Genomic DNA, 12640 nt, shown 5'->3' with positions numbered 1-12640 from the left:
ACTGGACATTAACGATCTTTACCCTCACTTCCAATATTGGTATAGCACTGGTAATAGTCCGGGGTATTCGCAACTATTGAGTGGTCATCCTGTCTTCTGCCTCATACACACTCAAGCAGCACCCTCCTCTAAACCATACAAAGTATTTCGGGAAGAGAGAAGGCTGTTAGTGCTAACTGTATACTGTTGTTAGCTGCATTTGAGGAAGAGCAATTCCCTGACCTGATTCTTTACACATTTTCCAAAGTTAATGTGTGGAAATACCTTTAGAGATGGTCAGGGAGGGAAAGGAGTGGATATGAAAAGAGGCAGAGATTGAGTTAAACTGATAAATCAGTAAAACTGAGTTTAGCATCAGTGCAAAGAGTGCTGACTGCTGTGACTCTATCCAGTCCACAAAAAAATCACTTCCCTCTGTAATACCAATTTAACTGAAGACACACATTTGAGAAATGTAGCTTTTTAATTTGTATTTTTACTGAGGGCTACATGAGAAGAGGAGGCAGTTAGCTTAGCCCTAGCTTAACAGTTGGAAAAGCTATTGGAGCAGAAGAGTTCAAAAATATACACTTTCAAAAATTTGATGAAAAAACTTGAACAGTGCTACACAAATAAAGGTATATTTATATAGCAATGTCTAGTGGTGCTAAATGTTATCGCTACTAGGCTGCAGCTATGGTTATATAGCAGTTAGCTAGGTTTTAAATTTGGTCTTTTTATTGAATATTATTTATTTGTGGATATATATCATAATATCTATCAGTTTTGCCTTCACATAACCGCTAACCAAATTAGATAAACTTGTCCTACGTTTTGAAATAGTGGCAGTGTAGGATAAAGTAAATCAGGCTCATAGTTTGCAGTGAACACGTCCACTTACATGCAAATACTCTGATACTCTTCAAAACTGTGCTTAGGAGAATGTTTGTTCTGTTTCTGATTTGTGTTACAGTTTTCCTATCGCTTAACTAGTAGTTAGCGAGTACTGGCAGATAGGTCATTATCACTCATGTCATATACAAGGAACCATGGGAATCTGTTAGCAACCAAAGTAATAACTTGCTTGCCAGTTGGGGAATATTTATACTATAGAGCTTTTTAATTGGTTAATTGGGCTCTTTTTTGTTTAAAGTTAAGCCTAATATCTAGCTCCATACACCAAATGAATACAATTTAGAAAGAAAAGGAATAGCTACATATTTTCTCAACATGAGGTTGAATGTTTTCACATTTTATTGAGTCACTAAAGTGAATAAATTGAATTTTCAAGTCATTTGTGTGGGGTTGAATAAATTCACCACTTCTTAACCAAAGATATTTTTATTATAAAATGTGTTTTTTCACCATGCCAATTAGATATGATTCTTTGACACAAAAGCACTTCACAAAGATAAGATAAGATAAGATAACCTTTATTAGTCCCACACGTGGGAAATTTGTTACAAAGCACCGACTTTAACCTTCAGCAGACTGTGCAAACATTTGGAATCAGCTTTTAAAAACTCAGGTAAAGAGAACAAAACTGAAGGTGAGAGTAATGAGCAGATTCAAAAAGAGAAAGGTATGAATAAGATAAACGAGGATGTAACAAGTAGAGGAGAAGAAAAAAGGGAAAGCTCTGCATTGAAAGTCTAGAATACACGTGAAGTTGCTGCGGAGCAATATCAGGCATGGATGATTTTTAAGACAAAGAGACTGCACGAATCAGAGCGTTACAATAAATAAGAATCGCTCATTCAGTATCCGTTATGCCGTCTCGGGTATGAATATCAATGTCTCTGGAAGCCTATGGTTTTAAACTGGGCTTTATGTGGAGCAGAGATGTTGTTTGTGTTGTCTACATCCCATTTGCTGTTGCATTAGATATAAATCTCTGTGCCGAGTTGGCTCTGTGTTGAATCCTAGTAATACAATGTTACCACTGTTTCTAAAAGTTCTGATCCCAAACTTTACAGGGAAAAACACCGCTAATGCTCCCCTTATTCCCAGCTGATGTCCCCAGAGTTCGAGAGTGGAGATTGATTGGTTGGATCGTTTATGTTTGTGGTATACAAGTATCATTGCTGTGTTCGTTTTTAGCTTCCTTTGCTTTGCAATGTCCTGTCTAGGTGAGTTATGACCCTTTAAGGATGGGACTAAGAGTTCGATGTGAAGGGCAGAAGTCAAAATAGCCGATACACCACCACAAATTCTTTCCTGTTAGCAAGAATAGTCAGTTATTGTGAGATATGTATAGATTTAATGTGTCTTACAGAAATATTTTAGCACAAATATTGATTAGCTGTACAGTCTGTTAATAGAGTTGTCAGTTGCTGTAATGATTTTTTTGCCCTTCCTGGCCTTGAATGGACCCAGGGATACCTAATGAAGACCATAGCAGATTATAAACGAACACAACATTAAATTTCTGTTCTCATATTCTCCTTTCTTTTTTCTTGGTCTCTGCAAGGTTTATCCAATTCTCAGTAGACTCACAGAGTAGCATTGCATAACTATCACTTCCGAGGAACAAAATTAACCTTTTCACAGTTTTCTCTATAACATGTGCATCACAGAAGTGCACATATTGGGGTTCGAAAGTTAATTATTTGGTTGCAAAAGCTGGCAGGAAAATCTAAAAAGTGCGTTGTGCAGTAACTGACGCAGCTACACGACAGATCATGGGAAATAAGGGCCTTTCTCTCAGTGCTGCTGAGCGTTTGGTGTGACAGATGGATAGCCAAAATCCACGATTCTCCAAAGTTCGGCTAAAGCTGCAGTAATGAGAAGCTTCAGCTGTTTGACGACAAACACACATGAGACTAAGTCAGTGGGAACACCACGGGGGGATTTTGTACTAAAAAGGCAAAATTAAGCAGCCGCATTTATTGATTTGTTTTGAAGCAAAACATTTGCTCGCTCTCGCTTCTATTATATGAGGAATTCCTGCTTTTGTTGACTCTCTATTAATATAAACACAAGTTGAACATATCACATTTTATTATTGATTATTTTCATACAACTTACTAAATGTGTGGATTTCCAGCTTTTCTGTTGTGTGTGACAAACATTTTTATTATTTTTGTTTACTATTCATCAGGTTCGGGCATTTAAAACATTATTTCAAGGATTAGATATTTGAAACAGGTATTTTAAAGGATTTTTTTCCCACTTTTTGTAGACTAAATAATTTCTTCTCACAGCAGAAGTGCTGTCATCTCAGGCTTCGGCTTTGGGAACTTGCGATTTCCATAAATTGATTCTCTTTGCTGTTGATTTAATAAAATAGCTGATAGATAACATAAAAAGTTGCAGCCTCGCTATATTTCTTCATTAATGTGTTCTCCCTCTCCTTGTCTTCCAGCTCTGTTTGTTACAGTGTTTTCCTCAATAATCAGCATGTTTTCTCTCTCACCTGCTCTTTGGCTCAGTTTGTTTCCTTTTCTCTAATAGATTCTGTTCTATCTGCATGTGTTGCAGGATCACTCTGAATGGGATGAAGGTGTCTAGGCCAGACGTTCGCATCGGCCGCTACAGAATGATTAAGCACGAGAGAGACAAACACAACGAGCCCAACCCACAGAGGTACTGCATCATTGTCTGAAGTCGTTCTCCGGCTTTATATTCGGATCGATCGCGCCGCTTTTGTTTCACAGCTACTCGGTTCAGACGTTTCTTTCTGAATTTTTCATTTCAGTTTGAAAGAATTATGATCGCGTGGCACTGCAGAAGTCATCAGTGGCGTGGCTTTATAATTAATGTTTCCTACAGTGCAATTTACTGCTCTGAAATGTGAGGCAGTGTTATGGGCAGCAGTGGGTCTCCTGTTCACTGCTGTCGTCCAGGTTATCCACTGTCACTCTGTCCAGTTTTGCAAAACTTAAATGTTAAGGATACTTTAACCTTTAATCAGAGGTGTTTAAATGAGGACTTGACCTTTATTTTTAGCAGTTTCTTACACCGTGCACATTCACACTTGGGAGTTCCCTACAACTGACAAGTACTGCAGCTTGTCATAAGAAACGGTGGGCAAAAGGAAAATTGCTACCTTAGAAGTGTGAAAGTGTTTTAGAAAAGACTTAACTTTATATATTACTTCACTAGTGGCATCTTTACAGCCTGACTGATGCAGTTTGGAGCAATTATTTTTAACTTGCTAATCATTTAGTGCCAACATTTAGACATAAAAAAAACATGTTTGATTTTTCTATACTCCAGTGATTTCATATCACTCTTAACCCTGAAAACTGTGATCCAGGGAAATGTACACAGTAATATCACTGTACTGTATATGCAGTACTGTGCAAAAGTCTTGCTCCTCTCAGTTTAATATTTGCCAAGAAGCCAGAGGAGGGTTTTTTCAGTTCTCCAGGCTTTCTGAAGCTCTTTCAGTTTTTCTTTGCTGCTTTTTCACTCCAGTCTGTGTACAAGGTGATTTTCAGAAGATTTTTTAAGCCACTTATTGCTGACCTATGAATCATTCAAACACAAAAAGGCACCTAACTCAAGGATGAACCAGTGTTCGTTCTACACATATTACACACTTAAGCAAATTTATTTGTATCATTAGGCACTTTGTAACGAGCACCCTGTCACAAAAACACATTTATTCCCATTTTCTTTAGTTGAATATACAAAAATGCCAAGCACATCAGTAGGACAAGTATGAAATACTATTTTTGCACCAAGTTGACTCCCAAAGAGTTATTTGTCATTCCTGCCTGTCAGGTCAGGAGAGAGGTACAACAGTGAGTGTCGAGAGCATTCTGTAAAACACAGTGAAGGTCACGACTTGGGGCTGCATTTCAGTCAGTGGTGCTGGATGGAAATCATGAACGTGAAGAAGCGCCATCAGATTTTGATCCACTATGCAATGCTATCTCTCAGTCTCTCAGTGCAGGTGTAAACAACATGAGTGAAACGTTTTACTCATAGTAGGATATTAAAATATTGAAGCAATAGCCCGATGTCATGCAAGAAGACAAGGCGGCATGTTAACTAAATAAAATCTGTTTGGCTCAAAGGTGTGATTATAAATTCTTGTTGAACCCTTATTGATTGAAAGTAATCTAATAATAGGCAAATAGTAATATGAGCGTTGTGGCTCTTGTAAGTGTAGAGAATCCTAGATGGAAACTTCATGCCTAAAAGTATCAGATGACTGAACAAAATATAAATAAAACAAACCTCTGAAGGCCACAGCTCAACCTTGGTGGTCACTAAAGATTGTGCGATTTTTAAATGCCAGGACCAAAACACTTTCACTAAACCAAAAATTGCTTTTCAGAGATACAGCCCAGGGGCTTAAATGTTGCTCTTTTGGCTACACCCATTTAAATTGCTTTTCAGACAAATGCGTAAAAACCTTCCCCTATAAGTGTGTTATTTTATGGTTTGATGAATGAGACCCAATATGCAGAGATGAGCCCTTCTAGACACATTAATCACCAGGAGTATAGCACCTCACATTAAGCTGCTTAAATGTGGATTATCACTGTTTATTCTCCTCTAAGAGCCCCCGTTTTCATGCCTGAATAGACTGGGCAACGATGCCTCTCAACACAAAAAATCAATAGCTGCTGTGGCTCCGGCTGAATGGAGACATAGTGAAATCTGTTGTCTCCTCCAGTAACATTTTAGTTTGATCTCATGTGACATTATTATGTTTCACCATTCTGACAAACTGCTGCCTCATGGTGGAGTGAGGTCTGGTTTAGTTGTAGCTCCTAAATTGGTTTATAAGAAGATTAAAAACTGCTGGCAACAAGAGCCATGAGTGAAAGAGTATTGACTGTGTTTGCTGGAGCCAGACAAATTCTGACCAGCTTGATTTGAATTTTGAAGATAGCCTGTGAGCGCTGCGTCTGATACATTGTTAAAGTTTTTGTTTAATGAGCGAGCCTGAATGGGATCAATAGCTCTTTTTACAAGAGAGGCTTTTATACAGCTTGTGAAAAAAATTACAAACAGCAAAACACATCAAAAACAGTCACAGAGCTCTGAAAAGGTGCTTCATAAAAAGTTTGGACAATACGCCAAGGTCAGTCTAAACTAAAAGAAAGCTTCACAAAGGTATCTTCGAGAATTATTTTGTAATCAAAAACTGAATTTGAAAACTTTCACTTTTTTTCTTCTTTTAAAATAAACTTCAGATAAACTTTCAAAGCATGCATTCTCTGGGTACTACAGCTTTCTCCTTCAGTCAAAAGACATGCTCGTTATTTTGGTTGGATTCTAAAATTAGCTGTAAGTGTGGATGTGAGGGTAACTGGTTGTCTGTCTCTTAGCCCTACGACAGACTTGGGTCCTGTCTGGTTTGTAGGGATCTACCTTGCCTCTTACCTCACAACTGCTCGAATAGCCTCGAGCCCCACCACGAGCCTGAGCTGCAAAAGCTGAAGTGTTGTATATAGTTTTTATTTTTATCTTGTTGGTAACTCATTAACTAACAAACAAATCAAGTCACAGCTATTGCACACCTTTAATACTTACTTGTATGCGACAAATTAAAGGAAATATGTTTTGTTGGTTTCCATCTTCATATTTTTATTCTCGGACTGTCCTAGAGCAGCTTTGTATGAGTCACAGTTCAAAATAATCCTTCTTTATCATAAACTGGAGCTTGGTGCATCCGCTTTGTTCAGACCTGAAAGATGCCGTTTCAGCTCCTCTCCCTTTAAGGTCAAGGAGGACCTTAAAAGCAGAGTTTCAGCTTTCTTCTGATTGGCTGCTCAACACGGACAAAACTTTGAAAAACACATGGGCGGGCTAATTTTTCCACAGCCAATGCTATGTGAGGCAGGTGACCTCATTATGGATTTCTGCTCTGAGACAAGAGTTAAAAAATAAAAACACACAAAACCACTTTGTCACTGGGTTGAGAAACCCCCAGGCTGGGCAACTCCCCGCTTATTCTTCACTTTCTTCTTTTTGCTGCTCCCTTTCGGGGTCATGACAGCGGATTATCTGCCTCCATCTTAGCTAACCCTAGGATCCTCCTCTGCATGTCCTCCTTCACTACTGCCTTCACTGTGGTCGCCTTTTTTTCTTCCTACCTAGCAGCTCCACCTTCAATATCCTTTGTCCAGTATATCCACTATCTCGCCTCTGCACATGTCCAAACCATCTCGCCCTTGCCTTTCGAACTTTGTCCCCAAACTGCTCAAGCTGAGCTGTCTCTCTGAGGTACTCACTTCTAATCTTGTCCATCCTGTTTAGTTTCAGTGAAAATCTTCATGTGCCACCTCCAGGTCTACCTCCTGTCTTGTTCTTAGTGCCGCTGTCTCCAAACCATACATCATAGCAGGTTTCACTACCATTTTGTAAAAGATCCCTTTTACTCTTGACGATATCTTTCTGCAGTCACTGCTTTCACCTCTGAACCTCCTGCCTTTTCTTCTCTCTCGCTATCTCTTAACATGTCTTCCCCGCTTTCTTCTTTTATTGTTTTAGGCTAACAGTAGCACAATGTCCACCAGCACACTGTTGGCCACAAAGAGGGTCGTTGTTAACCCAGACTCGGACCGATCCTGTATGAAAATGACACATAAAGAATGAGACATGCTTCATTTGGCCAAGATTTTACGCCCTTCCTGATGCAGCCCTCCCCGTTTATCTGGACTTGGTACCATCAATAGGAGTACACTGGTCGCATTATTTAAACTTTTCTCCATGTTGTTATGAGCATACACCATTGTAGCAGTATATGACTGAAGATAAGAAAAGCATAATAGGCCCCTTTCAACATGGAAAAGCTGAACTCTTGTCTCCTGCAGTAAGGAGATCTGAGGCATCTGTCATGCGATGGGGAGGTAGGATTTGACTTCACTTGTACCCTGAGAGGGAACGGTCACTGCAAATCCATACAAAGCTGTTCTTGTTGATCACAAATACCCATAAATATATTATATTATATTATACTATAAATATGAATTGGATACCTTAAAGAGAACCTTTTTGTCTCCTCTTAACCTTAAATATGTAACATGACTTTTGGTCTTTTCTTAGTTTTTTGTTTTATTAAATCTCTTCCTTTCTTCATGCCAGTCTCCTATTACAACCTGTAAGGTAATAAATAAATAAATATAAAAAAATAAAATCACCTGAAACAAAATGGAAAGATTTTTTTTTTCATGCTTCACGACTACAGAAGTAGAGATGTCAGACGTCCATCTAGATGTAGTTTAACTTCAAACTTAACAATCTGTCCTGGAAAAAGGCGGCAGGAACTTGAATGCAAAGATGTCTAAAATAACCAGGCCTGTTTAATGTGTCATCTATCATTGTTTTGTGTATGTGTGTATATGTGAAAGTGTGTGTGTTTGACTCAGAGAGAAAGATTCAACGATCCCTCTGTAATTGCCTGCTGAAATGACACCGTTAGAAATAGGAGCCCGCTAGGTCAAAGTGGTCTAGTTGCCTTCATCAAAATCAATAAATCAGCCAGTGGACTGAAAGAGAGAGGGAGAGAGTGTTTGTGTATGTGCACACACTCATGCGTGTGTCTGATTGATACCTTTTTGTCGTTTTCCTCCTCGTCTTGATGGTCATTCTGGACTCTATAGACCATAGACCACACTTCCTCAATAAGAGGTGACACCAACAGGGATGCTATTTATTTGAGGTCGATGCATTATTCATAACTGTGGCGAGGGGCAGAAAATATCTGCCTATTAGTGGGCAAAAACTTCATTTTTACAGCCCTTCTGGACACTCATTATAATGTTCCGGAAATTTTGACTTAAAGGATCTGTTTGAAAAGAAGCAGGATTTGGGCTTAAATAAAGCATGGCAGCTTAGAATAATCAGGAGGCTGTGAAAGGAAAATCCGCCACCTCATGGCAGTATGGGTGAAGGGGAGAGTGTTTTTCTCTGTCCTTTCTCTGCTGTACAGTTTTGCATTTATTTTAATTTACTTTAAAGGGTCTTTTTTCTCTCTGCAGGAAATTCTTAAGTCAATTCAATATGCCAGAACATCTAATGTTTTCTGAAGAGAGCATGAAAAAAGGCAGAAACAAGGAAATAGTTGTTTGGTTACCAGAGTGAACCCTGTTCTCTGAGACACACCAAAGAAAACACAGCAAGCTAACATGTTCACAATAAAAATGCACATTTGCTGTTGTTTAGCAGATTTATCATTTACTTCATCATCTTACTTTAGCATGCATCCGATGATTATTGCTAAACCCAAAGTGGCATTCATAAGAGGGCAAGAGTGCATTTGCAGCTAATCTCTGAACATATTTCAGTCTGGACCAAACTACCAATTAACCAACACTGCCACCTATCACACCACCAAATGCAACTCAAGATGGTAAACCTAAAATCAATCATGTATTTGTACATGAATCACCTATACATAATGATTTGCTTGTATATTCAATTGATGATTCAAGTTGAAGATGATTCCACTCAATTCTTATGGATTTCCATAATCCAAGTAATGTGACTGGCATAACCAGCCTATTGTATGCCTGACATGATGTATTCTCGGAGCTGTGGATGAGCAACCAATGGTTACCAGGGGGTTAGTGAGTGGCCTGTAGGCCTGCATAACTGTGGCTTCAGTAATTGATTTAACAGAAATTGCCAGCAGCCACTCTCAACCAGTCAGGGAATACTTTTTTCCCTAGCAACCACCGGTTGCCAGGCGAGAAGCCAGTCTCTAGTCCTGTATGACTGGAGCCTTAAGTAAAAAGTGTCAATGCATCTGTTTAATTTTTCAGAATTATCTAACAAAACATTAACAGCAACACTGTTGTTAATTTTTGTCATGGAATAAATCTGTAATTGAGGTTTTGCAGACGTGACAATTAACAATGTAACATCAACTTGGCCGAAAAAATGATTATTCCCTGATTGATTGTGTTTGTTTGCTGGAGGTTGACAGCTGGTTGCTGGGAAAATAATTGCCAAAGCCTCCAGGCACACAGACCGACCGTCAAGGACCGTGATTGCTTTGTTTGTTAGCATATAAACTTTTACCTTTTACCATAAATTTCTTAATTTGTCAGTTCTTTAGTCCAAGAGATGATTTGGGGATACTTGTTGATAGCTTTCAAATGATATCACATACCCAAAAATTTGGCAACCAATAAGGTGTCAATGGGAAATATTCAAAAATTGATAGAATATCATAAATAGACTACCTTTAAACCATTTACGTTGCCTTGTTCTGAAGTATATCAAGGAGTTTTTGGTCATTGGCCCCTTATGTGCCGTATATATATTCAGCATGTATATGCAGAACACACACGTGTGTGTGTGTGCGTGTGTGTGTGTGTGTGTGTGTGTGTGTGTGTGTGTGTGTGTGTGTGTGTGTGTGTGTGTGTGTGTGTGTGTGTGTGTGTGTGTGTGTGTGTGTAAAGTTTCATTTTAAGGTTGTTCTTGCAGAAGCCTGCCAATTGCACTGATAAACTAAGCTTTTGTTTCCGCTTTTTGTCTTCAGGTGCAGAGTTTCTTCTCTGTTTAGATTCAGATTAATGATTGAGCCTTTTGGGAGAGTTTATCTGGAGTACCTGCGTAATGTCCAGCTTTTACCAAGGGAAGCGTTGTCTTGACTATCTGATGAATGTTTACTATCTCCTCTGCACACATGCATTCACATTAACTTGAACATTCACAGGAGTCCATTCTCTCAGCTTGTCTGAAATGCTGGTTAGGCATAGCAATGAGATGTTGTGCCGATGGATTTAAGAAAGAGGAACATTAATCACAAGCTACAAGTATCAGTTAGAGCACACACCCATACACCATTTGTATCGGGCAAACAGCATTGCAATTGAACCAGATGCACAGCAAGCTCATTCAATATGCCATCCCTTTGTTATCATCCTGGGACATTGCAGCTTCAGAGGGTGTTTGTGTGTATTTGGGTTGATATCTGTATGTGTATGTAACCAATAATAAACCATAACTAATAATTACCTTTAAAGATAAAAATGTAACCTAACATCACTTTAAATTTACAGTTTCATTCATAATACAGAAGAAGTGGGAGGTAGTTCTCATTTGCTAATTTATTACTGAGAGACTAATGATGAGAGGATTGATAAATTCTCACATCTGGGTAGTAAATATTATCTTAGCTTAGTATAGCTAGCTAGAAACAGCTAGCCTACATCTAAAAGAGATAAAGAAAATCCACTTATTGACTTATCTGATGCACACTAATTAATTTCTTCTATATGAATGACTTAATTTCATCAAAAAAAACAACATTTAAAAAAACAACAACATTGATCTTTAGCTGGACTGTTAGCAATAGCAGCTAATCTGCTTACAGTCCTGTGAGCTGTTGTAGTTTATTATGTTACGTGACTTGATAGATATCTTTCTAAGCTATGTTTGTATTTGTTATATCTAACATATCTTATCTTCATTTTGATTAGATTAAAAGATAATTATTATATATTGGGTATTATAATGAACTTATAATAAAATACTGCAGTTTAAAAAGCTTTAGTGTTTCTTTCCTATAGACTCAATAAATAAATGAAGGTTAAGTCATTTTCTGATGGTGGACTGATTGTACACAGATCTAAGGGTACTGAAAAAAAAAAACTTAACCTTACCTTGATCTGTAGTTGTTGCTGTGCTGTCAAAAGCTAAGTACACCCTTACTTCTTGCATAGGACTTAAGTGCACTCAAAAAAGTCAACTAAGGCAGTTGTTTGATTAATTCAATAGACATTTGTCTATTTAACATGAACATATTGAGTTTAGGTTTTTAAATCATTATCAGTTGTTGGTTTAACATAAAATAACAAAAAGTTTAATGAACTAGATTTGCATTCTTCAGTTCAATTAAATGTAATTATTTTAAATCAACAACTCTAAAACCGATGCCTAGTGCGCATGCTCAAACTTCCCAAAAGTGAAGAGGCGGGAACGCGGAGAAGTTATATGTGTTCAGTGGACTGCCATTTCCCTCTGCGGAATCTTCCACAATACAGGTAAGTAATAAATAACTCAAAATATCTTAGTCAAACGAAGTTGTTTTGTCCATTAATTGTTTAACAATGTTTTTAATTCCAAATGTGTAAGTTGTCATTAGACAGCGGGAGTGGAGCAAATACAGTGAAAATCTGGTATTAGACGGTGCCAATCGGTACCGTCTAATACCTGATTTATAATCCGCTCTGGGTATATTTATACTATTATTAGCATTTCCACTTCATTGTTTTTCTTTCTTTTTTTTACCCGTTTTTGCAGTTAGTCTTATAGTGTTTTTAGCGGTTATTGATATGTTTGATTCAATATTTAACACGTTTGTAATTCACTTTCAAAGTAAATGAAGTTAGCTAAAGCTAGTATGGTTGTCTCATTGAACTTCTACCTAGCTCTGTTAGCATTCACTTTGGTTTTAAATGACGGTTATTGCAAGACATGGTCTTTGTTCACTTTTTTTATTATCATTTGCATTTTTTCTTTCTTTCTCTCTCCTTTTATTTTAAGCATTCGGCCTCTCACAGTAATGCAAGTTAAACTAGCATGCGCGATTTGCTAAATATTAGCTGTGTCCAAATTCAGGGGCTGCATCCTTCGAATTGACTTGATGCTAGTGCATGGGAAAAAGAGCATAAACACGAGGTCAGAGGAAAAGGCAATGGCGGATAGTTATGAAAATTGCCTGTGGGACCTTTACCGCAACTACCAGCAT

The 12640-nt window shown here is 38.0% G+C and overlaps 1 protein-coding gene across 1 annotated transcript in view; it reads left to right on the top strand.

Moving 5' to 3' along the window:
- The window catches only part of b4galt2 (UDP-Gal:betaGlcNAc beta 1,4- galactosyltransferase, polypeptide 2), a 239572-nt gene that overhangs the window by 213413 nt on the left and 13519 nt on the right, over nucleotides 1-12640 (top strand). The window contains exon 7 of the mRNA XM_026148727.1: nucleotides 3460-3564. Within this exon, the coding sequence (XP_026004512.1) occupies nucleotides 3460-3564 (105 nt within the window). The remainder of the gene's footprint in view (nucleotides 1-3459; nucleotides 3565-12640) is intronic.

The sequence above is a fragment of the Astatotilapia calliptera genome, chromosome 18 (assembly GCF_900246225.1).
Source record: "Astatotilapia calliptera chromosome 18, fAstCal1.2, whole genome shotgun sequence".
Lineage (NCBI taxonomy): Eukaryota > Metazoa > Chordata > Actinopteri > Cichliformes > Cichlidae > Astatotilapia > Astatotilapia calliptera.
The sequence above is the reverse complement of the archived record's forward strand: the minus strand, read 5'-3'. Positions and strand labels throughout refer to the sequence as shown.